Source organism: Chiroxiphia lanceolata, chromosome 31 (assembly GCF_009829145.1).
Source record: "Chiroxiphia lanceolata isolate bChiLan1 chromosome 31, bChiLan1.pri, whole genome shotgun sequence".
In the NCBI taxonomy this organism is placed as follows: Eukaryota; Metazoa; Chordata; class Aves; order Passeriformes; family Pipridae; genus Chiroxiphia; species Chiroxiphia lanceolata.
This window is the reverse complement of record NC_045667.1, coordinates 88,265-114,167: the sequence shown is the minus strand read 5'-3', so window position 1 is coordinate 114,167 and position 25,903 is coordinate 88,265. Positions and strand designations below refer to the sequence as shown.

General features: G+C 50.8%; 2 protein-coding genes across 2 annotated transcripts; one reads left to right on the top strand and one right to left on the bottom strand.

The window, feature by feature from the left end:
- Nucleotides 1-1,309: 1,309 nt before the first annotated feature.
- Nucleotides 1,310-14,355, bottom strand: LOC116800111 (butyrophilin subfamily 1 member A1-like). The gene is made up of 10 exons (XM_032713690.1): nt 14,260-14,355; nt 13,391-13,719; nt 13,079-13,148; nt 10,003-10,173; nt 9,342-9,683; nt 7,730-8,005; nt 7,141-7,390; nt 4,852-5,021; nt 3,337-3,387; nt 1,310-2,449 (listed from the first exon to the last, which is right to left on the bottom strand). The coding sequence occupies exons 4-10, from the start codon at nt 10,133-10,135 to the stop codon at nt 1,893-1,895; spliced, it is 1,779 nt and encodes a 592-aa protein (XP_032569581.1). The 5' UTR covers nt 10,136-10,173; nt 13,079-13,148; nt 13,391-13,719; nt 14,260-14,355; the 3' UTR covers nt 1,310-1,892.
- A 4,922-nt stretch (nt 14,356-19,277) lies between these two features.
- On the top strand, nt 19,278-25,787 carry LOC116800110. Its single transcript, XM_032713689.1, has 8 exons — nt 19,278-19,437; nt 20,352-20,396; nt 20,578-20,871; nt 22,819-23,112; nt 23,703-23,810; nt 24,596-24,651; nt 25,212-25,243; nt 25,713-25,787. The coding sequence occupies exons 1-8, from the start codon at nt 19,332-19,334 to the stop codon at nt 25,729-25,731; spliced, it is 954 nt and encodes a 317-aa protein (XP_032569580.1). The 5' UTR covers nt 19,278-19,331; the 3' UTR covers nt 25,732-25,787.
- The last annotated feature ends 116 nt before the right edge of the window (nt 25,788-25,903 follow it).

The following is a 25,903-nucleotide window of genomic DNA, read 5'->3' as shown; positions in this document are numbered from 1 at the left end:
GATCTTTGCCTTCTGCTCAGCACTGGAGAGGCTACAGCTGCTGTTCGGGGCTCCCCAGGACAAAAGAGATACAGACAGATTGGAGAGAGTCCAGGGAATTCCCACACAGATGACTTAGGGACTGGAGGATTTCTCCCATGAAGTGATGCCTTAAAATCTATATCATATAGATTTTAGTATAGCTTGCTAGTACCTGTAGACAGCTAGTAGTTTTGTGCAAAATTCCTAAAAGTTCTGTTTAATGGTCTTTGTTAAGATTTTCAATAGAAAAGGGATTTTAACGAGATGAAGAGTTCTCTATCAAATTCGGGAGGCGTACTGAGGGTGGTACTAAGACAGGAATGGCTTTGGAAGTGAGTGTAACAGGTGAGATAATGTCCAAATATTGTCATTAGATGACAGTATAAAGTTGTAACACCTATGTAGTTTGGGATGCACACTTTGGAAAATATTCCTGTGCATCTGGCTTGTTGTAATAAATGAGTGCTTTTGCTTCCTAATCCTCAAAAAGAGTTTTAAAGAGTTATTTTCTGGCTTTTCAGGCATCAGAAGAAAGGCTGGGAGAGCAGGGACCATTCAGCCTGGAGAGCAGAAGGCTTGGGGGGATCTCAGCAATGTTTATGAACACCTGAAGGAAGCTCTTCCCAGAAGTGCCAGGGACAGAACATAATGCAATTGGAAAAACTGAAACACAGGAGGGTACCTCTAAACATCAGAAAACACTTTCTTACTTTGAGAGTGACCAAGCCCAGGTTCAAGTTCCCTAGAGAGGCTATGGAGTCTTTGCCTTGGAGACATTCCAAAGCCATGTGGAGATATGTGGTGGGGTGACCTTGACTGGTTTCCAGGTGCCCACAAAGCTGCTCCATTACTGTCCCTCCTCAACAAATGTCAACTCATAGACAAACAGGAAAAAGATACTAGGATTTTCAGAAAAACTCACACTCAACCTGTAAGACCCCAGGCTCTTCTCATGAGCTCATTGAAGGGGTTTTATGTCAAAAGGTACCCGGTTTCAAAAATCCACCCGAGAGATTTATTAAAAGGGCCTTTGGTACTTTTATACCCTGAGGCCACACACTGGAGAAATGCTGCAAAGCTTTTCAGGGGGTCAAAATAACACACTTTTACTGGCAAATTTTGGAAAAAGTTTAAAAGAAGCATTCAACCAACATAAAGCATTTCACAAAGCATTGATTTAGCAAATTCCAGCCCATCCAAGTTTAAGTTACTCAAATATTAAGAAAAGGAAATTAAGAAGTAAAAAGAGAGAGAGAGAGAATTATAGCTACTGCCTTAGATCGAGCATAGAACCAGCTAACACAAATCGAAGAACGATAGGGCCGTGCACATGGAGGGCCTCATGATGTTGGTTGTATTTGCTCTAGACTCCTGTGGCCATGACCCCCAGGTGGGGTTCTGGTCTGCCGGCCATTTGAGATCTGGGTTAGAGGTCCCCTGGGGTGTGGTGTGGGGCAGTGCTACCGGTGTGCCAGTGATTGACAGATGCACGAGATGCTCTCATGGGGGCAGAGCACCATTGCACCTTGGCAGAATCTGATCTGTCCCCTCTCACACACACAGAGCTGTTTTGAGCCAGTAATAATTTTAATAACTTTTTTTTCAGTCCCTCACACCACTTTTTTTCATACAAACATTAAAGTACATTTATTTTTCTTGAGCACATAGAATTTCCCTCAAAACATTCTTCACTCTGATCCATAAGGCAAAAAACTCAGAGCAGACCACTCTGAGAGATCTGTCCTGTCCTTCATTAGCTTTGTTCAGGAGACACAAATTAGGCAGCAGCCTGGTTACAATGGGATTTCATCACTGGCTGTACATTACTGAGCTTTGAAATGTGGAGTAAACTATTCAACATCATCAAAAATCTACACTATTACCAGAGCCCGATGATCATGGTTTGCAGTAGCAGAGCCTAAGGAGAAGAAGGGAATGAATTCATCTCTCTGGCTGCTGCCATCAGCAATGCTAAAAGTGTACAGAGCTGCTTCCTTATCGTACACATGGTAGAAAGACACCTCCTTGGCTAGGATGTCTAGGAAGATCCCAATGACTTCCAACTCCCCACTCACACTCAGACGGGTCTGAGGATCTGTGTAGGCCCAATAGTCTCGCCCATCTGCCAACCCGATGACCCAGAAGCCATTCTTAGGGGTCAGAGTCAGTGGCCCTTTGCGAGTCACAGATTCCCGGGCAATACCCAAGGCCCAGTTTCTTCTTCCCTGAACAGACACTTCCCAGTAGAGCCTCCCATATCTGAATCTTTGCTTTGCCAACACAAACAGATGGGAATCAAATCTCTTCTCATTGCTGGAGAAGTCTCTGATGATATCTTGCATGCCGAAACCTCCCTCTTTCACTCTCTTCCCATCTGTAGATATTCCCAATCCGGGATGAGCTGTGGCAGCGTCCAGGGTGACAACAACTGCAATGGTCACGTCAGGCCGTGAGGAGCAGAAAACACAAGCTCTGCTTTTCTGAGCCTTTCTCTTCTGGGCCCTCATCCCCCTCCCATTTGTCCTTCCCCCCTCTCAATGCTCAGGTTCCCTGGGTAGCCTCAGGGCACCTCGAGCTTCTCCCCTCCCTTCCTTGAGCTGTTGTCACAGAGAGTGGCAGCCTGCACACCCCGAGTGCCAGGCACTCAGCCAGAGCTCCTGGGCCTCCAGCAGGCAGCCTCAAGGAGGAGCCTGTGGGGCTGGACACCCTCTCCCTCCATCTCTGTGTTGCTGGGGAAAAGGACCAGGAGGTGACAGCAGCTGCAATTAGTTTTGGGTGTCAGGATTAACTCCTAGGCAAAGTCTGAAGGTGATTTTCACACTTTAGGCAGTTTCTCCTAAATAACAGGACAGCACCAGTCTAGATATTGCTGCCACATGGTGAAAGAGTCATCTGCACTGCCACAAAAATGTTTCTTGCCTCAGCTTTCCATGCTCAGCAGTGAATGGGAAGAACCCCTGGCAGGACTCGAGCAAGGGGCAATGGCATGAACTGAGCTCCTCTAGCTCTGCTCAGATTTAAAGAAGAAGGAGCTGATCTTGCAGTGGAACCAAATCAGCTCCAGACACTTTTCCTGAAAGACCACAGAGGCCAAAGCAGGAGTGGGAGGGGGGGCTGCAGTGGCCAGTGCAAGCCGGCTGCCCCTGCTTCCCACAGCTGAGATGCTCCTGACAGGCACAGGCAGGGCCTTTGGCAGCACAGGGCAGGGAAAAAAGTCATCAAACTACCCTTGATCTGAGCATATTCTTCTCCAAACAGTTCTCTGAGGGGGTTGGACATGTTTTCGAGAGCTGCCCTCAGGCTCTGAGGACTCACCTGCACGATATCCTCTATGCTTCTCTTTGTAGTACTGTATTTTGAAAAGCTCTGTGGGAAAAGAGAAAAGCAGGCAATTAGTGGATTTGTCAAGGCTTGCTGGGCCCCAGTGTGCTCAGAGTCAGCCCAAGCTGTTGGCCAAAGGGATGATGTTCTCCTGGAGTAACACGCTGCTTCTCTAACTTATGAAGTACTTTGAGGAGTCCGAGGCCATCCTCCAAAGAGAGCAAAGCCTGAGGCACTGGGATGCTTTGTCTTTTAGCAGCAACAACTCCAACTATCATTGAAATCAAGGCTGGAATTCTTGAGGAGAAGGAAAATGGTCTGCTGGTGGCAGGGGAGAAGGGATAGGAAACAAGGAGCTGAATTTCCCTGCAGGAGATCTGTTTGGTTTGCCACAGAATGGCAGGAGCTGTATTTTCACTGGTCCCATCTGCCTGCAAGGCTACCCCTTCCTCAGGCAGCAGCCCAGCTACTGCCTGAGTATCTCCTGGACACAAGACTCCAGATGTGCATCACCAGGGCTGCTTCTCCCCTGACCTGCTGGCAAAGCTCCTCCTAATGCACCCCAGGATACCATTGTCCTCGTCCACAAGGGCACATGGCTGACTCTGGGAAAACATTTTGTTCACCAGGACCCCCAGGTCCTTCTCGGCAGAGCAACTTTCCAGCAGGTCACCCCCAGCCTGGAATGGTGCCTGGGGTTATTCCCTGCTTGGTTCTTTGAACTGCTTTGGATTGACTGACTGATTGAGGGCTGGGGAAAGAGCAGAGGTCCTGTGACCCTTCCCAAAAGGCCTGATGGGCAGGATGGAGGGTAGGAACCACCCCTTTCCATCTCTCCAGAATGAATCTGTGAACCATGGGAGACAACACACTTTCCCATGAAGAAGAGAAGTGGGGAAAGGGAGAGACGTGGAAGAAGGACTTCAAATTGCGAACCGTTCTGACATATCAGAGACATAGAGAGCTCAGGACATGGGCTCTGTGCCTGCCCAGGGGAAGGTCCCCAGACATTGGGCAGAGAGTGCCGGGTGCTGCCAGTGCCCTCCCCTGCCCCACCTCCTGCACTGCCTGCTGAGATGCCCCTGAACTGAGCAGGGGAGCACAGGTAGGGCTCCTCATGGGCACAGACATGCAGGGTGGGCACAGCCCAGCTTCCCCCAGCCTGGGACCAGCAGTGGAGGAGTAGGAGAAGGGCAGTGGGGACAGTGAGAGAGATGGGGACAGGACTTCAAGGGGGAACCTTAACAAGTATCAGGGAATGAGGGGACCCACAGTACACACTCTTTACAAAGATGAAGGAGAGAAGAGGGCCCTTGAGCTCCTGCAGAGAAAATTTCAGCATGGAGGTGTTCCAGTGTCAGGATCACAAAAGCTGTTCCCCATGTAAGGACTGTCCTTCCCCATCCCCTTTGAGAAGTTGTGCAGGATGAGCTCACAGGACAGTTTGCCTGTAGAGCAGCTTTTGCCTTCAGAGACGTGAAGGTCTTGCTGGGGAATGGCCCTGCTCACCTAGTTTGTTCTCCAGGTCTGTTCTGAGCAACTGAATGTCACACTGTGTGGACTGCTGCATGTTCTGGAAATCTTCCTGCAGAGTTTGAATTTTCTGGGAGACTTCATGGAGGTGTCCCTCTTCCACATGGATTCCAGGGCCCCTGTGGTATTTTCCACCACTTTCATTTCTGTGAAAAAAGAGAGGTATCCCTATGACACTGACATTACCCCCTTGAAGAGGAGACCACCCATCTGCCCTGCAGATGATAAAACTTCTGTTTTAAATTGTCTTTTTGAGGGTCTCTTCTCAGTGTGTTTTATTGTTCCTTCTCTCTCTCCTCACCTCAGAGAAACAAAGCTTGCACTTAAGGGGGCACCTGGAAATGGTTTTGATTTTGCCTTCTTTTTTTGTGCAGGGATGGGACAAGAAACTCAGACTCAGTTCCCACAGAGAATAATAAAATGTTAAGGGTTGGAAGGGACCTTAAAAATCATCCAGTCCCAACACCCCTGCCATGGGCAGGGGCACCTCCCGCCAGACCAAGTTGCTCAAGGCCTTATCCAACCTGGCCTTGAACCCTGCCAGGGTTGGGACATCCACAGTCTTCCTGGGCAGCCTGTTCCAGTATCTCACCACTCTCACAGGAAAGAATTTCTTCCGAATATCTAATCTAAATTTCCCCTTGTCCTATTACTATAGTTCCTCATGCAGAGTCTCTCTCTGCCTTCCCTGTAACCCCTTCAGATACTGGAAGGTGCTGTGAGGTCTCCACACAACCTTCTCTTCTCCAGGCTGAACAGTCCCAACTCTCTCAGCCTGTCTCCACAGGGGAGGTGCTCCAGTCCTCTTATCAACTGTTTGGCCTCCTCTGGACTTGCTTCAACAGTTCCATGTCCTTCTTTTCTTGGGGCACCAGAACTGTAGACAGGGCTCCAGGCAGGGTCTGACAGGAGCAGAGTAGAGGGGGAGAATCTCCTCCCTTGACCTGCTGCCCCCCCTCCTTTGGGTGCAGCCCAGGATCCTGTTGGTTTCAGGGCTGTGAGCGCTCACTGCTGGCTCATGGTGAGTTTTCCATCAACCATCATTCACAAGTCTTTCTCCAAAGGGCTGTTCTTAATACGTCCTTCTTATTTACTGATTTGTGTGCTCCAAGCTTCTCTTTCCTCAGAGAATCTTTTCTAGTTCAGTGTCCTTGGAAAAGAACTCACTCATCCTTGGAAAAAAAAAGGATGGGGCATTCCCATGCTTGTGCACCTGTGGGCACCACGACTGATCTCTTCCCTGGCTTTTAAATCCTCATATTGAGCTGTCTGTCAACCAGCACCCCTAAGTCCCTTTCTGTGGAACAGCTCTCAAGCCACTCCTCCCCCAGCCTGGAGCTGCAGGGGGTTGGTGTGACCCGAGTGCAGGACCCGGCCCTTGGCCTTGTTTAACCTCGTGCATCAATAAAGATGTTAAACAGGAGCGACCCCAAAACTGAGTCCGGGAGACACCACTAGAGACCGTCCCCAACTGGATGTAGTTCCATTCACCACAACCCTTTGGGCCCAGCCAGCAGCCAGTTTCTTACCCACTGAAGAGTCCACCCATCCAAGTCATGAGCAGCCAGTTTGTCCAGAGGTGTCTGCAACAGCCCCCGTCTGCCATGGCTTCATGAGCTGCAGTTCTCCCTTCCCTGTGTGCTCACAGTGATCATTCCCTGGGTGTTTGTCATCCTCTGTGGGAACTCTCCAGGTCCATGTCCATTCCTGACACATGCTCAGATGCAGCTTCAGCGCAGATTTCAGAAGATGCAAGTGGTGTGAGCTCAGGAGAGCTGCGAGGGAAGGGTCAGCCCTCTGCCCAGCCATGGCTGCGGAGACAGAGATCTCTGGAGAGGCCCTTTCCAAGATGGGAGGCACCATGGACACTTTTGGGGAAAAAGGTCCAGCTCCGATGAACAAGCTCCACTGGAGGCTTGGGTAGATGAGCCCAGTGGAGGCAGAGGAAGGGACCCTTCTAATTCATCACAGGAAAAGTCCACCAACCCACCCTCCTTCCTCCTCTTGTCTGTAGGTACCATGGTCCCTCAAGCTCTCAGCTGCCTGTGGAGGCATCTCCCTTCTGCCTCTGGATGACAGAGGAGCACATGGAAAGCTCCTACCTGCAGGAGAGCTTAGGTCTGCTTACTCTACAGACCAGAGGCAAACTCTACATGATATTTCATGCTAATTGTCAGACCAGTCTCACAAGGGGCTGAGAAATGATCCCTTGCAGTCAAAGAGTGAAACTAAACCCCAGAAGTGATGTGTAAAACCCTCAGCCACTTCACCTGAGCCATCTGTTCAGAGCCTTCCTCTACCATGCACAAGGAACACCCTCTGCCAGAGCAGGTTCTGCAGAGAACTTTCTCACAGGGATTGACCTCCCACAGCCTTCTGAAAACATGAGGTCCTGTGAACCAAGAGCCCTTACCTCGAAATACCAGAACAGCACCAGCAGCCAATGTGAGAAGGAATAAAGTGAGTAGTGTCCAGAAGGCAGGGACAAATGGAGACACACGGGGAAAAGCAGCACCTTTGAAAAGAAAAAACCTGAGTCATCAGTGGCAATATTCAATCTTTTCCCCAAAATCTGAGCACCCACTCAAAGAGTTCCTGTGGAGATGAAGGGACAAATAGTCCCAGTCAGTCCTACATGGGTGGGCAGAACCTGCCTTCCCTAGGGATCTGCATCTGGGGCAAGAGGGACCCTGCTCCTTTCTCACTGCAACCTGTCCTGCCTGCAGTGCCCCAGGCTGCTCTGGGATCTGGCTGAACTGGAGAGCTGTCATCTTCCCTGGCACTGGAAAGGGCCTTCCAGGGCTCCTGAGACAATGAGCCTTCAGCAAAGGCTTCTCAGAGCGATGGGACTCACCTGAGAGACGCGCAGTAGTTTTCTTCTCCATCTGCACCAAGGGGTTCAGGATTTGACAGGTGACTTTTCCCACTTCCTCTCCCGTAACTGTGACTCGACTCCACACACTGAAGACTTTCTCACTGTCCTGCTGTATTTCAGTGTCTGCAAACAGACCCTGCCCATCCTCAGTCACCCACTGGACAGTAGGTTCGGGGAACCATCCGTGTGATCTGCAGCCAAGCTCGAGCCCTTGCCCGTGAGGGCCCAGAATTTCAAGGAACACTTCCCCGGTACCTTAAAGGCAAGAGAGTTTGTGAGTGGGAAAAGTGTGTTTCCATGGAACCAGCTCTACCTTGGATTCACAGTTCTTGCTTCTTCCAGAAGTTGCTGCCACTTTCTCTCAGTCCTTAACCCAACCTTTGCAATGGTCTTTCTGAGATCCCCCACTCCATCTGCCATAAATGCCAAATTTCCTTTGGCTGAGAAAGAGCTACAGTGTGGGATGGGTTTGTCTCTCAGCTCCCCACTATCCCATGGAGCTGGCAGGGAGAAGTGTGTGGTTTGTATCCCTCTTTTAGAATGAATCTGTAGGAGGCTGGTCCAAGTTTGAGGATTGTCAAAGCAGGACACAGGGCACTAAAGCCCACTCAGCTTTTTCCCTGGCACCTCCCCAGTCCATGCCGGCACTACAGGTGGGCACAGATGGCCACTGCCCAGGGACTGTGCCAAAGCTGTGCCAGGGTGGTGAGGGGGATGCACCACACATGGTTCTGAGTTCCACTGCTGGGTCAGAGCTGGATTTCATAGAAATTTGTCCTGGGCAATAGTAGCAAATGGAAGGTCACTTCCAACCCAAACCATGATATGATTCAGTGCTATTTTTGCTCAGTGACTCCAGGCTGACCAGCTCCACCTGACATTATCGATCCCTGCACACAAACGATGCCAACTGTCCATCTGGGGGGAACTGGGAGCCCAGAACATCTCCTTAGCCCAGCTGAGGAGTCCCCAGAGGGAGGGCACCATTCCTATCAGTCCCACAGCCAGGGATGCTGAGCACTTATCTATCTCCCAGGCAGGCTCACACCTCCCCAGCAGGGATTGCTGCAGCTCTCCAGCCCCACACGGGTCATAACAAGGCTCAGGCTGGGCATGGGGCTTGCACAACATCGCTTGCCACAGGAACTCAGCCCCAGTCTCTTTGCAGCTTTACCAAGCTATTCCTGCCTGCTCCATTTCACCACACAATGCAGCTGCCTTCCAACAGGCAGTGCAGGCTCTGTGTCTCCTGCAACATTCAGCTTTAAAGCTCCTTCCTTCTTGCCTAAAACTACCAGGGCTGCCATGACCCTCATGGGCCAGTCAGATCACCAATTCCCCTATTACCTCCTGGATGTTGGCACATGGGTTGAATTTTCTTGGCTCCTTACAGACCCCTCAGTGACTTAGAAATCAAGTGTCCCATGGATCAAAAAGCAGGAGCCATGTGGCCCAAGGGCTGCTGTGAGTGGGGAGGTGACATTTTGGGTCATATGAGGGGCATCAGCTGGGGAACAGTGACCTTTCAGAGAGCTCTTTTCCCTCTGGAAGAGCTTCCCCCCTTCCCCTCCCAGCCCAGGGAGTCTCCAACCTGCAATGCTGAGCTCGGTGGCTCTGTCAGCACTCCAGTCCCTGGATGTCACAGTGCAACTGTACATTCCTTCATCTGCTGGCTGGACATTCTTCAGCATCAGGGACACGTTCCCAGTGGCAAATCCATCTCCCGGCAGTGATGTCCGCCCATGGTATTTCTGCATTGGTTCACCACCAGACTGTCCGTATGTGTAGATGTCCTCTGGATGTCCATCTGTGATCTTCTTCCATTGCACTTCAGGGTTGTCCAGTGGCTTTGTGGAAGAGATGGTGCAAGGAAGGATTGTATCCTGGCCAACAATTCCAACTACATTCTGGGGAGAGCTAAGCTCAAAATTTTCTGTGGAAATCAAACATGAGTGAGCATTTGGCTGGAATCAATCAGAGAAAGTACTGGTGTGAAGGACACAGAGTAGTGGGGGAACACAATGAGGAACAAATGACAGTTGCAAATATTCACTAATAACATTGGTCCCTTCTGTTCATGCACCTTCATCAATGAAGAATGCCAGAGAAAAAAATAAAAACCTCAGAGATCTTTTGGGGAAATTGTCAGTTCTGAAAAAATCTTAGGAAAGCAGAATTAATGGCCTTTGAAAATGGCTCACGTGTTCTTTTTATAAAAGATAAATTCATTGTGGTTTGGAGCATTTACTCACTTTCTCCTTTTCTTCTTTCCTCTGAGACAAAATTGTAACTGGGGAAATTGAAAAGCCCAAAGTCATAGGAGAGAGGGAGAAACCAGGCTGGAAGCAGTGTCAGAGCCAACGGGAGCCATCTCCTCTGGTCCATCCCTGCAGTCACAGAGGTGGGACAATCCTGCAGCTGACCTGGAACAGGCACAGAAGGGAAGTGGACAAGGAAGGGAAATCCTGTCCCAAAGCCCCCTGATCTCTCTCACCTGGCACTTGCCAGCTGTGATTTCTAAAGGTGCAAAGCACTCAAACAGTTGAGTTCAGACATCAAGAGAACTTGTGCCTTTCCAGAGATCTCAATTATCCTTGCAGCTTCTGGGAATTTCTCTCAGTCACACGTGCTCCCAGGAAGTTGTGACAGGGGATGCAAGAGAGGAAAATTCAACCCAGCCCCCACTGCCTGCTGTGAAATTTGATGGACAACTTAATTAATACACCAGTTTAAATCTCTGGTCTGGGTTGCAGGAGTCTCTCTGTCCATGCTCTGAGCTGGGGGGAAAAGAAGGAAGATATAATTTACCCCCTCCCACGCCTACATTTGGAGATGGGGAATCCATGGTGTTTGCTATCCTGAAGTTCCCTCTCCCTGGGAACCCTCAGGCTGCAGGGTGACAGTGCATCAGCTCCAGCACAAACCTGGAATCATTTAGGGAGCTGCACCAGGGTCAGCTTTGCTGCACTACACTAAAGATCCTTCCCCTCTCTGGCTCTGGCTCTCTCTGCGAACTTTGACATTTCCAGAGCGGGACTGACAGTCCTTATCTCAGTCCTCATAGCAACACTTCTAGTTTGGTATCTTTATGACTTTATTAGTGTTCAATATTCCATGGTTAGTGAGCAGTGAGGAAGGTGAGACACCCTGATGGTTTCCAAGCAAGAGTTAATCACCCTGCACTGCAGTTCTGGATACATCCCTACTTCCAGCCATAAGGTCTCACAGCTACATCTCATGGGACTAAATCAGATGCAGTTGGAACAGGCCTGGTGGTGGATCAAGGCAGACATCAGTAATTCTGGATTAATTCTTGTCCTGGGATGTCCTGCCATGTTTGGCCAGCTGGGTAGGCACAAGTGGAGTGACAGGGGAAGTGTTCAATTCACCTGGTTTTAATCACAAATTGTCCCTCTTCACTTGCTAAGGAGGGACATGGACTCCTGGAGGGATTTCATCCAATTCACCACAGATCACCATGATGGGGATTTGTCTCCACTCTGATCTCCAGAGCAGAGGCTTTTTCCTCTGAGCTGGTTGATCTCAGCTCTGTTTCTGGCACATGGAGATAAACAGGCACTCAGAGGTTTCTGTTCTGGTTTTGGACAGGATAGAGTTAATTTTTTTCCTTGTGGCTGGTGCAGGGCAGTGTTTTGGATTCAAGATGAGAATAATGCTGATCACACACTGATATTTTGGTTGTGGCTCAGTTGTGCTCAGCCCAAGTCAAGGACTTTGCAGTGTCTCCTGCTCTGCCAGTGAGGAGCTGCACAAGAAGCCAGGAGGGAGCACAGCCAGGACAGGTAACCTGAACTGGCCAGAGGGATATTCCAGACCATGGAGCATCATTCCCAGTATATTATCTGAGGGGAGTTGGCCGGAAGGGGACTGATCTCTGCTCGGGGACAGGCTGGGCATCAGTCAGTGAGTGGTGAGCAAAATTGGACATCACATGGGTTTTATTCTGCCCTCTCGCTCTCCTTCTCCATCTTCCTCTCCCTCTCTACTTTAAATTACAATTCTTATTATTTATCTTATTCTAGTTATTTTTAAAATGTGTTTCAATTATTAAGCTGTTATTTTTTTAACCCACAAGGTTTACTGTTTCTTTCCAATTCTTCTCCCCGCCCAGGGGGTGCCGGGGGCCAGGGAGTGAGCGAGCAGCTCTGTGGTACTTAGTGGCCATTGGGTTTAACCAGGACAGTCTCACATCGCTCAACAAGCCACAGGTCTTGGGGTGACATGACCACAGCCTCAGTTCCACCAACCACATGGCCCACATGTCCATAAACTCCACAGGCAGCTCAGGGCATTGAATGTCAAACTGCAACTGGAAACTGTCCTGTTAAATTCTGCTCTTCCTCCTGTTTTCATGGGCTTGGACATGCACTAAGTTTGTTCTTTGCAGTCCATTATCCCATGAGGCCATATGAAATTTTGTCAGAGGTATTAATTTAGACATCTACTATGGGAAAGAGGTTAATCCTGATTAGAGATGAGAGGGCTGCTCCTCAGTCACCTAAAAAGAAGTCTCAGGGGTTGTTTCAGATATTATCAGGGTTGGATACTAAATCAGGCATTTGGGAAGGGGCAGATATGACACAGGACTTGCAGAAACCTCTTTGCCTCTAGATCAGGAACTAGAGGCTTGGAAATGCAAAATGTCACAAGACTGGAACATCTTACCTATGAATTCCATCCAGAACTTGCTGAGACCTTACATACCCTGTTTAGCAACACAGATACTTCTTCTGACAAATGTCATGGTCTTTTTACATCCAACTTTTACAAATTTCCCTGTCATCCAAGGAGGGCTCAAAAGAAACCTCGCTGTTTAACAAGTCATCAGTTACTACTTCAGAGACCAAACCCACATTCCCAAACAAGCTGAATGCTTTTCAAAAGAAGACAAGTGAAAATAGGCCTAAAAATCTCACCACAACAATCAAACACAGAGTTTCTCTGTCCCCTAAGGCTTCATGTTCAGCACTGCTGAACAGACATACCAGGACACAGTTTAAGCTCAGTAACATTCCTGCAGATGCAGCTGAGCCCTGGGTGCTCTCAGAGTTATTGTCATCCCAAATTCCCATAAAATCAGGGCAGTTTCCTACTGTTTCAGCTTCTGGCAGGAAACAGTTCCAAGTGGGCACAGCTGGAACCAGCCTTGCTTACGGAGAAGAAGGTTCCAGAGTTATCATCAGCCCTGCTTTGCCTCAAGGCCCTGCCCCCAGGGGGTCCCTGGGCCCAACAGCCCTTTCCAGAGGGGGAATACCACCACATTCACCACTTGTTCAGGAGGGAGAGAAATAAAAGAGACCTGCTTACCTGCCTGAGTCAGGAAAGGTGAGCACTGATATAGGACAGCTATTTTTCCTCTTGCCAGAGAAACTTTCACCTGCAGGAGGGAAATGAACAGAAGGATCAGGTTCTGAATTTTAAATGCAGCATTTCTGTGCCCAAGAGTTACTTTGCTGCCAGAAGGTCACATCTCCTCTGCCACAGGAGGGCTCCGTGTTGGTGTTGTAGGGAATTAGGTGCAAATGGAGCTTTGATGCTACTGAGAAGTTTAAGACAAGCAGAGATCCTGCTCAACGCCCACAAACTGTGTCTTAGTTCAGAATTAGAGCTGGATTTTACCGGTTGTCAGGTGAGAACGATCCCCGTGTCTTCAATCTGTGGATCAGAGATGATCAAGGATTAACTCAGGGTGTGGCTCTGCCTGAAGATCACAGATGATTTTACTCTAAGACTGATGTTTCACTGACAGATTACATAGAGAATGAAGGTGGGGTTTCCCTGGGAATTGACAGTCACCAGTCAATCAGCTTGAAATGGGAGTAATTCTGCTTTTCAAGAACTTCAATGAACTGAAGTGCTCTTGGATTTTCCTCTTAGTCTTACTTTTCGCAGCTGTTTCTTCCTCCAAAGACTGTGCCAGAAGTATTTCTGTGAGAAAAAACTTCTCCCTTGAATTCAGGATGGCAAAAACTCATGAAACAAAAAGAAAGAATTTATTCAGCGTGCTGGCTCTAGTCTCACACCGAGTTCTTTGGGGAGAAAAGACCCCTTGGGTTTAAATTTCATGCATTTTTATAGTTTTACAAAATCCCACCTTTTTCAGATAAGCTTAATATATTCGCTTTTGCCTAAAAAGGTTTCTTTTCTCTGAAAAGGGGCTTTCCCTTCTTTCTAACTGGCCACTGGCCATCCTCTGTCAAAAGTGAGGGATCTTCCTTTGTTCTTAGCCCAAAGAGAGAAAAGAAACCCCTGTGTACCAAACTCTCACGTGGCCCCGAAAGATTTTAATTTTGGGAATTTTTATATTTCCCTTAACCGGCTGAAAAAGACCCTGACACCCAAGTCCACTCTGAGACTTGGATATCTTACCACTTTGCGATACGCCTACAAACCCATATTTTTATTTCTGATATTTCCAGCTGGGGTTAACAAGTGAAGTGACTGAGAGAGTGAGTTAAAAAAAAAAAACACATGAGAGAGAAACGCACCGATCTGCTGCTCTTTGTAGTTCAGCTGCTGCTCTTTGTAGTTCAGCTGCTGCAGCCGCTCACGTAAAACTGCCCACAAAGTTTTTTGGCGCCCTCTTAGAGGAAGTGAGCCCGGGGAGGAAGAGGAGGGGGAGATGACGCAAACATCCTGAACAGGAGTCTTAAGGGGTGAGAACTGAGCTCATGGCTCAGAACATGCTGCTGCACCTCCATGGGACCCTCTCTTACGATCACAGTTTCCCTCTCCCAACAATCAGAATGCCTGAGACAAAACGTGCTGGTGTCTGGTCCTCCACAGCACCTGAAGGAGGGTCAAACTTTGTGAGCAGCCGGGGCTGGAGCTGGACCTGAGACCCTGCGAGGGTCAAACACTGGAGCACTTCGTGAAGAACTGCAGCCGGTGGGAAGTGACACTGAGTGTGCAGAGAGAGAATCACTCATCTTCAGTGGCTCTCCCTGCCTGGGAGCTGGACCTGCTACCTGGGAGGAGAAAGGCACAGGCTGAGAGCCTGCAGCTCCCCCAGGTACTGCACAGACTCAGCCACTGTGGGGACCCCGTGGTCCACTATCTATCAACTGTGGGGATCAATAAATGAATGCCCTGCCCAGCTGTGGCTCTGCATTAGATGTGACACCACCACTCTCCCCTTTCTGTGATGCTGGGACAGGAGAGGAGCAGGATGCTCTCCTGGGACTGGGAGGAGTGTCCCTGGTGCCAAAGGCTGTAATGAACTGCTCACTGAGGTCCAGCATTCCAAATGCCAAGGGATATGCCACGGAGCAGCACAGGGTCCCCTCCCTCACCTGGGGGCTCTGCAGCCTGGGAGTGTTTCCTGTCCGTGCTCCAGTGCCAGGACTCACCTGTGACACTCAGGTTCTGGGGAGCACTGAGGGCAGAGTTCCTCACTCGGTTGCTGTTGTCTCTGTGCTGGTATCCACATGTGTATGTCCCTGTGCTCCCCCTCATCATGGTAAAGAGCACGTGATGGCTCCCCTGCCCCTGTTGCCCTTTAAGGCTGTTCACCTGCACCACATCCTTGCAGAAGACAATTTGGGTGGCAGAAGACTTCCAGCAAATTTGGCACCAAAACAAAACCTGTTCATCCTCATGTGCAGCAGTGGGACCGTGTGGAATGCAGAAGCTAGGAAGTCACCTGGAGAAATGGCAAAGGGATGGCCAAGGACAGTGTTACTGTAGTGTTCCACATGGATCCAAGTGATTCTGCCAGAAGAAACTGGGGGTGGTAGCCAAGGCCATGGGGGACCATGTGGTTTTCTTGTCAATCCTGTTGTGCAAGGTGGAAAGGAGATGAAGAGGAAACTGATGTCACAGGTCAAGAACTGGCTGTGATGCTGATTTGGGCAACAGTTTTGGGCTCTCTGATCAATGGACACTGTTTGCAGCTCAGCATCCACTGGGCAGAGCTGGGACCCACCTCACCAAGCAGGACAAAGCTACTTCTTCCAGTAGAATGGATGAGCCTGTAAAGAGGGCTTGAAACTGGGAATGATGGGGGAAGGAGAGATGAACTGACTGTCCTGGGAGGGAGTGACAGACTGGGCTGATGAGCAAAGGCCAGGGGGTGATGGGACAGAAATGAAACACATCCAGATGAGGCTCCAGCAGGGTCACCTCCAGCAATGGCATTTTCCCCAGGAAGTGCTGACAATGCTCCACTGTGGAGAAACCGCCAAGCCCTTTCTGGGCAGTCCTTGTGCTGAGGGGCTTCTGGGAAGGGCCTGTCCACTAATGCAGCCCCTGTGGGGAATAAAGAGGGTGAGACAGAGACCTGGGTGTGGTTTCAGGGATGTGGCCTTGTTGGGATCAGGGAGATGTGATGCAATGGCTCCTCTGACTGCTCTTTTGTACTGGAGCCATACAGGATTTTAGGAAGGACAGGCAGGGAAGACGACGATGAAAAGTTACTTGTTGACAACGGTCAAGAATGCACTCAGGTAGCAATTAGGCAGGCAAAGGCACAAGGCAACTTTATTTACAATAGGCTTAGATTTATATTCTTTTTCTCTGTCCACGTGCAAGCATATTATATTTCATTGGTCAGGTGCTCCTGTTCACGCGCCTAAACTCATCTTTTGATAGGTGGTCGACGCTTCTTCACGTGCTGGCAAATCTCAAAAACAGCACCTGTTATTTACAGCAGTTTTTCTCCTTTTCTGCTTTCTCATCCTGGATTGTTTACATTCCTTACAACTTCACAGCTGCAACTGCTCAAATTCAAGGCCTACCATCCAGTCGTTTCCCACAGCTTGTTATGTGAGAGTCCATGGAGCTCCCCTGGGGATGGATGAGGAGCCAAGGGAGAGCTCCTGGGCTAGGAATAAAGAGAGGAGAGCTCTAGGTGACATTACGGTGGGATTCTGCTCCAGGCCATCTGAGCAGGAAGGACAAGGGAATGAGACAGGAGCAGCTTCACATTCACAGGGTCTGGACCTTCTGGTGAAATTCAACAGCTCTAAGAGCTGCTGAAGGGACAGCACAGCAGGACAGCACCAATCCACCAGGTTTCTGGAACTTCCTCTTTCGAGGGATAGAGGAGCTGATGAGGAGTGGGGCTCTGCTAGACCTTCTACTCACCAGCCGCAACAGACTTGCTGTTCTGCCAGCCCGTGCCCAGGGACCTGCCCTTACCTGAGCATATCAAGGCTGGCTTTTGCTATGGGAAACGTTTTGCTCCTCTGAATTCCCCCCTCTGGGTGAGATTCTGGCCAAGTGGCTCCAGGTGTCCCTGCTTGGGAAGGGGGTTTGGACCAGATGATCTCCCCAGGTGTCTTCCAGCCTCAACTTCTCTCTGTCTCTGTGATTCTGTACAGGGCCCAAGAAATGTCAAACCACAAATTTCAGAATCTGCAAAGTCAGAGGTAGCTGGATCTGTACCAATTCCCATGTGTGTTTAACTTTCGCTTCCCCTTGGCTGTTTATTTTCAGGCATGGTGATAGAAAGTGCATAAGAAGATGAGTGGTGTGATCCAGAGGCACAGAATCCTTCTGAGGTAGTGAAGTATTGACCAACAAAAAATATGGAAGTCAGGAAGATGTTCAAAAGTGTTTGGAAAAATCATTATAGTGTCTTGTCTGCAATTTTGGTTGTAGTTGAAGAAATACAGGAGCTGAAATTTCAGTGTCCTCAAGAGAAGTCATTAAGGGAATTGTGTGTTGCTTCCTATTTTTTATGTCCAGCTTTCATTTCATTTTTCCTGAGCTGGACCTCCCAGCCCCCTGCATTCCCTGGGCTCTCTGTGTTGGGAAGTGTTGGTGCTGCTGGAAGACTCGGATAATTTTTAGAGCATTTCTCCCTCCTGTGACTTGGTGGCTGATCCTCCTAGAGACAGAGAGGAATTGAGGTCGGAAGAGGTCATCTGGTCCAACGCCCTGCTCAAGCAGGGACACCTGGAGCCACTTGTGCAGAACCTCATCCAGAGGTTTTGAAGATCTCCAAGGACAGAGACTCCATCACCTGCCCAGGTAACAGTGTCTGTCTCAGGGACCAGTCTGGGGCTCATTGCTCATGTAGCTGTCCTTGCTACATTTCTCTCTCCATATGACATCCCTTGCAGATGTACCTTGGTCGGGTAAGAGGGAACAGGCACAAGCTGCAACATGAGAAATTCTGTTTCAATGTGTGGAAAACTTTTTAGTGCTTTTTATCATGAGGGTGATCAAAGATTAGAACAAGCTGAGTAAAATCCATCCACAGAGATTTTTTTTCCCTTGTTGCTATAGGGTAAAGGGGAGACTGGAAATAACTCTGTGAAGCCACTGCCTCTGGAATTGCATTATGGCCATAACCAGTGTCAGGCCATAGGGTTTGCAAAGATGATGAGACCTGAAACCAAGTCCCAGCCGAACTTCTACAGACTGAGACCCCAAAATACAGAGGTGTGAAATTAAACACACCTGTGCATGAGTGCAAATAGTGCTCAAAATCTGGAAATTAATATTTTTCAATAAAATGGGGACCTGAGTAGGGTGGGATGAGAGATGCCTTGAGAAAGAACAATAAAGTCGTGAGGTGGTGATAGAGATTTCAGGGTTTAACCCCAGGATGTAAAATGGGATTTGCTCCTCCAGTCTGAGATGCCTCATAGACAGGTTAGGGATGTCAATTCTAATGCTGATTTAGTTGTTAAAAATCTCAGTAAGAATTACTACCCATGAATATTCCTGACCTGTAAACTCAGACTAATAATAAGCAGCTATTTTGCCTTGAGATAAAGGAGGTGCAATAGAACAACATGCTCCAAAAACACCGTATAATATCAGTTATCAGGTGGGACATCTCTGTACTGGCTGAAGGTGTAAAAAGTCAAGGCCATTTGTGATGAAAGCTCCCGCAGTGCTTTGAGGTTTTGGTGGCAGTTGTTTTGAACACTGTTTGCACCGTTTCACACCCCACCTTTGCTCTCTGTTCATCTGTTCTGCAACAACTCACTTGTAACTGGGCTCTGAACTGTGTCTGTTTTGTGCCTCAGGGATGTGCACGGGCTGCACCAAATGTGACCCTCTTCTGCCAGTGCAACCACCACAGGGTGGTCCTGCAGCCCTGGACTCTCAAATCCTGTGTGACACACATGTGCAGGACCTGCAGCTCCAGCTGTGCAAGAGCTACAGCAAAGCCCTGTCTCCACTTCTATGAACTAAAGCACTCACTAGGGAGACACAACAGAGCCTTCCCTCCTTCTCAGTCCCCAGTCTCCTGCCTTCATCTGCCAAATGAGCAGCAGGGGGACTCAGGGCAGCAAAAGGTTTCCCATAGAAAAAGCCAGACTTGATATGCTCAGCCAAGGGCAGGTCCCTGGGCACAGGCTGGCTGGTCACAGTGCCCTTGTAGAGGCACCTTGGTGGGCAGAAGAGCAGTGCCTTGTGGGTGGTGAGTAGAAGGTCCAGCAGAGCCCCACTGCTCATTGGCTTCTCTATCACTTGGAGGAGGAAGTTCCAGGAACCTCCTGGATTCTGTGTCCTGCCATGTTGTCCTTCTGTGTGGAGAGGTTGAAATACCACAAAATAACACGGATGTGGAAACGTGAAGCTGCTCTTGTCCACACAGGCCCCCATGGCCTTGGCTACCACCCCCAGAGCTGTGGAGCCACTTGTGCCCATGGCCAGTTTTCCCTTGGAGAGTCCCCTGGCTCCATGTGGCAGAAGAGCTGGGAGGAGCAGTGAGAGCAGGGCAGAGCAGGGTGGGGGCCAAGGGGCAGGAGGGCTTTGCAGGGAGGATGCTGCCCCAGAGGGACAGGCAAACATGGCTCATGCTCCGGGCTCGCAGTGTCCGGAAATGAAAGCGGGGGCTCTGCAGGCTCAGCGGCCGCAGTGGGGGCTGAGGCAGGGCCCCCACTCACCACAGCCCCTCCTCGTGGGAAAGGCCCTGCCGGCCACAGACCTGCAGCAGGACCAGTCCCAGGTGCTCTGCAAGGCACGGGCCAGGCAGCTCTTGAAGCGCTGTGCAGAGCTCAGCCCACAGCAGACACTTCCAGGAGAGGCTGTTCCTGCAGTGCCCAAACAATGCTGGGGCAGCTGGGATGTGCCAGGCTGTCTCCTGCTCGCCCAGCCTTCCTCCTCCTTCCCCTCTTCCTCCTCCTCCTCCTCCTGCTGCTGCTGGTGCTGGGTGAGCTGGGGGCTGGCTGTGCCTTGGGGCTGAGCACTGGAGGGCTGCTGAGCAGGGCAGGACAGGGCCTGTGCTGAGCACAGGGCAGGACCCAGGGAAAGGGTGTGTGGAGCAACTGTGCAGCAATGAGGGGCAGAGCTGCTTTGGGATTGCTTCCTCCAGCTCCCATGGACCTCCAAGCAAAGGGTGTACTTTCACACCCCTTAAAGAAGATTCAGGTTGTAGTCTAAAACTAGGCAGATGCTGAAGTGCTTTAGGGCATGAAGGGCATCTACTTGGAACCAAAATCCGAACCAAAATGGATTTCTGGAGATGTCAAGACAGGAGACAAAGGAGAGCTGGGATGGAGCCCCATGGGTGGAAGGTGCTCACCCAGCACAGACTCAGCAATGGGAACGTGGGCGGGGGCACGGTGCTGAGCTGGGTTGCTGCCCCTCTGACCAAAACCCTCTGTGCCCCACGGTGCAGGTGCCGGTGTGATGGCCCAGGACATCTGCAGCTCCCCAGGTGCTGGTGAGTACAGAGACAGGTCCTATAAAGGGAGTTATGAGGGAGGGGAGATGGGAAGGGAGAAGGCTTTGTTCCCCCTTTGTGCACCCCAGGAGAGCAAATTCTTCTCTGCTGAGATCCAAGCCATTGGCCAGCTCTGATGACAGTAACACTCTCCCTGTCCATCCCTGTGCCATATCTCCAGGTGATCTACCAGCTCCTGCCCTCTCTGTGACCCCCATTGCTGCACAGGAGGGGGAAGAGGTTTATTTTTGGTGCCAAATTGTCTGGAAGTCTCCTGATACCCGAATTGTCTTCTGCAAGGATGGGGTGGAGGTGCACAGCCTGAAAGCCCGACAGGGAAAAGGGACCTACTCCATGTTCTTCCCCATGATGAGCAGGAGCACAGGCACATACACATGTGGATACCAGCACAAGGACAAGAGCAACCAAGTGAGGAACTCGGCCCTCAGTGCTCCCCGGATTCTGAGTTTCAGAGGTGAGACATGGAACTCACTGGGGCATGTGCAGGCAACTCTTGTAGTCCCCACAGATCCCGTGTGAGGGAGGGGACCCTGCCCTGTCCCATGGCACGTCCCAGGCTCTTGGGATGGTTGGAGAGGGAGGTGTCTGGCTGTGGGACACTTGGGGGCCTGGGATCTATCAGCAGCCCCCAACATGCACCCCAAGCTCAAGCCATCCCACAGCAAAGGAGCCTTTTGCAAGAAGCTTGCTTGCATCAGAGACAGTTTTGGTTGGGTTTGTGGTTCCAGGTGGATTCTTCTGGCTCCCTAAAACACGTCAGAATCTGCCAAGTCTCACACCATGAACCAAACTCCCTCCGAGGGGTTGGAAATCACCCCCTTTGCTCAGAGGTCCATGGGATCTGGAGGAAGCAATTGTCCTCCTGCCCTCCCCAGAGCAGCTCTGCCCCTCATTGCTGCACGGCTGCTCCACACACTCTTTCCCCGGGTCCTGTCCTGTGCCCAGCATGGGCCCTGTCCTGCCCCGCTCAGCAGCCCTCCAGTCCACACTTCCCACCTTCCTCCTGCACCTCTGTGTCCAACCCCCCACCCTTTTCCAGACTCACAGGCACCCACAACAGGATGGTGGTGAGCTCAGGTCAGGAGCTTTGACACCACCTCCCCAAATTGTCCCAAAACAGCTTCCTCCCCCTGTATGAATCCTGCATCCCTGACAAGGGAAAACAGTCCAGCTACACAACACATCCCCCTGCCAGTTTGGGCAAGGATTGATGGCATCAACAGCATCCTCTAGAGAGAGGGATGGAGCCAGAGGACAAGAAATTGCAGTTCAGGTGCCTGCAGCCCTCCAGGTCCCACCTGCCCAGCTCAGCCCCAGGCTGCCCTTACACTGTTTGTAGAGGACAGACAAGACCTGGCCTTTCTTCATTGGTTTGATTGGGTTGAAACAAAAAAACATCTCTGTGGTAGGAAACAGTTGTTCCTTCATAATGAAGTGTTTGAGGGCGCTGTTCTGATCCCCCTCAATTTCTCTCTCTTCAATACGCTTGGGGGCATTTTGGAAAAGAGGATTAAAAATGTTTTTGGCTTATCATTTGCATTTTTCTTCCAAACTGTCATGTTTTCCACACATTTCCCATGTCTTCTTTTCTCTGGGATCAACTGTCACTGGTTTTGGTTGTTTAAAGCCCTTTATTTTCATTTTCTCACTGACTATCCAAAATTTGCTCAAGACTGGAGAATAATGGTTTTGCTTGGAAGGGTTCTACCCTTCCTGGGTAGGGACAACTCTCAATAAACCAGATGGCTCCAAGCCCTGACTAGACAATTTTGACCACAGGAGTTGCTCGGGACACATTTAGAGACTCACATTAAATTTTTGGAAACATCCTTCAGGGTAAGTACATTCCAAAGGTATTAAATTTCTCTCCAAAATATGTTATGGTCTATCTAAGACCATTGTCTAATCCATGCTAAGTATTTTGGTCATGGTGTGAGATTTGGCAGATGCTGAAGTGCTTTAGGGAGCCAGAGGCACCCACCTGGAACCACAAAACCAAACAAAATGGGCTTGGGGAGGTGTCAAGCCTGGTGACAAGGCAGAGGCAGGATGGAGCCCCATGGGTGGAAGGTGCTCACCCAGCACAGACTCAGCAGTGGGAATGTGGACAGGGGCACGGTGCTGAGCTGGGTTGCTGCCCCTCTGACCAAAACCCTCTGTGCCCCACGGTGCAGGTGCCGGTGTGATGGCCCAGGATATCTGCAGCTCCCCAGGGGATGGTGAGCACAGGGACAGGTCCTGTAAAGGGAGGTGTGTGGGGTGGGAGATGGGAAGGGAGAAGGGCTTTGTTCCCAGTGTGTGTGACCCCTTGGAGAGGGGGTCTTCCCTTCCCAGATATGAAGCATTTTCCACCCCGACAGCAGTAACACCATCTCAGTCACTCTCTGTGCAGTCTCTGCAGGTGACCTCCCAGCTCCTGACCTCTTCATAACCCCCATTGCTGCACAGGAGGGGGAAGAGGTTTTGTTTCAGTGCCAGATTGCCTGGAAGTCTCCTGATACCCGAATAATCTTCTGCAAGGACGGGGTAGAGGTGAGCAGCCTGAAAGCCCAGCAGCAGAAGGGGAGCTACTCCATGCTGTTCCCTATGACGAGCGGGAGCACAGGGACATACACGTGTGGATACCAGCACAAGGACAAGAGCAACCGAGTGAGGAACTCAGCCCTCAGTGCTCCCCAGAACCTGAGTGTCACGGGTGAGTTGTGGCACTGGGGAACAGGCAGGATAATATCACAGACTCCCCAGACCCCATGTGAGGCAGGAGACCCTGCCCTTCCCCATGACGTGTCCCCAGACAGTTGGGATGCTGGGGGTCAGTGGGCAGTTCATTACAGCCTTTGGCACCAGGGACACTCCTCCCAGTCCCAGGAGAGCATCCTGCTCCTCTCCCGTCCCAGCATCACAGAAAGGGGAGAGTGGTGGTGTCACATCTAATGCAGAGCCACAGCTGGGCAGGGCATTCATTTATTGATCCCCACAGTTGATAGATAGTGGACCACGGGGTCCCCACAGTGGCTGAGTCTGTGCAGTACCTGGGGGAGCTGCAGGCTCTCAGCCTGTGCCTTTCTTCTCCCAAGCAGTGGGTCCAGCTCCCAGGCAGGGACAGCCACCCATGGTCAGTGATTCTCCCCCTCCCACCCACTGTCTCTCAGCATTGGGCCAAGGCTGCCCAGGACACTGGGAGGTTCATCAGCTGGGATCTTGCTTGGCTCTAAGGGCATATCCTGCTCTCTGCTGCCACTTCCCATAACTGCCCCTCTTCCCCAACAACTTTTCTGCCTCCAGCCATGAAACCTCAGGGCCTCCAGACCTTTTCCCCACATCTCGTGATAGGCTTGGTGACCATCTTTCTCCTCCTTCTGGCTGCAGCCACCTACTGTTTTGTGAGGAAAGGTGAGTGATTTGGGGATATTGAGGAGTAAATCTGAGGCCGAAATTGCATCCTGATGCGGGGCTGCTGCTGTCTGGCGTGTGCTGGTTTAGGATGGCTGGATCCTCACCTCATTTCTCAGGAAGCTGAGCCTCTCAGGTCTTTCCTTTTTCAAATGAGGCAAGTAAAGCTGCTGAGATGACCAAGACTTTACCAAAGGGGTGCCCTGCCCCAGGCACACATTGACTGCCATCCTGTGGGCACAAGAATTGAGTCTCTGAGCTGGCCTGAGTGGAGCCAGCACAGCTCCTCCACACTCTGGCTGTGCACAGCTGCTGAGAGCTTGAGAGAGGCCAGGCTGGGAAATGGAATTCACTGTTTTATAGGCTGGGCTTAAAAAATTCCTCTCCCAGTGAGGTGTGGAGGTTCAGCCTAACATCTTCACTGCACAGCCCAGAGCATGGAAAGCTGTGCAGGAACTCTGCCTCCCACCTCTCCCTCTCTTTTCCTTGCAGGGGCCTGCAGAGAGAGATGCCAAAGGTGAGCAGCAATCCCTGTGGGCTGTGGGGCTGGGGGGTGATGGACACGGGGCATTCCAGCCCCCTGGGGTGGTCCTTAGGCAAGGGCAGCCTGGTGTGTGCCCATGGGTGGATTCCCCCATGGTGCAGGCAGGGAGGAGCAGGGCTTGCCCCGCCTTGACTCCAGCCATGGACCCGGTGCAAGACAACATCATCCATGGCAATGACTCCAAAGGGCTCATCAGGGTCTGGACACAGACCCCCAAACCCTTTCCCCCAACTCTCTCCAGGCAGCAGCAAGTTCCGAGCCACGAGGCTAAAGGGACTGAGGACAATGAAATGCACTGTGAGTACCAACCCCTCCCTTTGGGTGACACACGGACTCCTCTGTCTGTGGAACCCCCCTCTTGTGTCCTGGCTGCCTCTGGCACCACCAGCAACCCTGAGACCATCAGCCAGCTGTGGCACTGCCTCAGGAGCTGCACTGAGTTATAGGGACCTGCCCCAAATCCCCTTTCCATCCTCTCCATCTCTCCCCTCATTGCAGTGCCTTTCCCAATTCCACATGCAATCCCAGCAATTAATGTCCCAGCAGGATTTGCAAAACAACTGCCCACTGAACAAGGGCAGATTTCTCCCCACATTGTTGCTCCCCAGCTTCTTCCCTGCACACAGGGCCCAGCTCCTGCCTGCACAGGAAAGGTGAGCACAGAACCCCATCCCTGCTCTGCATCCACAGATGGAAGGGCAGCTTCCTCTGCTGCCAGGAGTGGGGTGAGGTTACAGGCAAATAGGGCAGGGGATCAGTGCTGACCCCGGGGGATTTGCTGTTCAAAGGCAGGGTGGGGCTTGTCCCTCCCAGAACAGGAAGCAAAGGCTCACTCTGTGCTTTTTGCCCCCCACCAGACTCCACCATCGCCCACGTTGGACGTAAAGGGGTGAGTTGTGGCACAGCCTTGGTGCCAAAGCAGGGAGCAGGGCCCTGGGGATGGGTATCAGGGTCTGTGCAGGTGGGTTGGGCTGGGGAGTCTCAAAGGGCCAACCCCACCAAAACCAAACGGGAACCACTTGGGGAAATTATATTTATAAGATTTTTTTTTACCAAAAGTAAATTATTTTGTCTTGTTTTCTTCTGCAAGCACTTTCCCTTTAAAAATGGTTCTCAAGTAAATGCCTAATGTAAAATTTGTGTATATTCAAGTGGGAAAGAAAGATAAAGAACCCAAGTTTTGCAAAAACAACAACAAAAAGCAATTAGAAACACAATAGTGATTCCAATTAGTCATTATTCCTGCTGCCATGTTAGTCAGTCCTAGTTATGCAGCTCTCCTGCAGCCCAGAGCCAGAGGCTTGTGCAGGGCTTGCAACCAGCAGGGGAAATAACGGGCTCTCCTTTTCCCTCTGAAGCCTCGTGTGCAAGAGCTGAACAGCAGCACAACCTATGCCCTGGTGAGGCCCTCCCACAGCCAGCCCAGGGAGCGCTCCAGCACGTCCAGTGCCCAGGGAGAATGGCCCAGCCCGGCCTGTTCTCTCTGACAGAGCTCCTGAGCTGGGAAAACGGGACTGGGGGACCCAGGCTGGGCTTGCTTGGCCTTTGC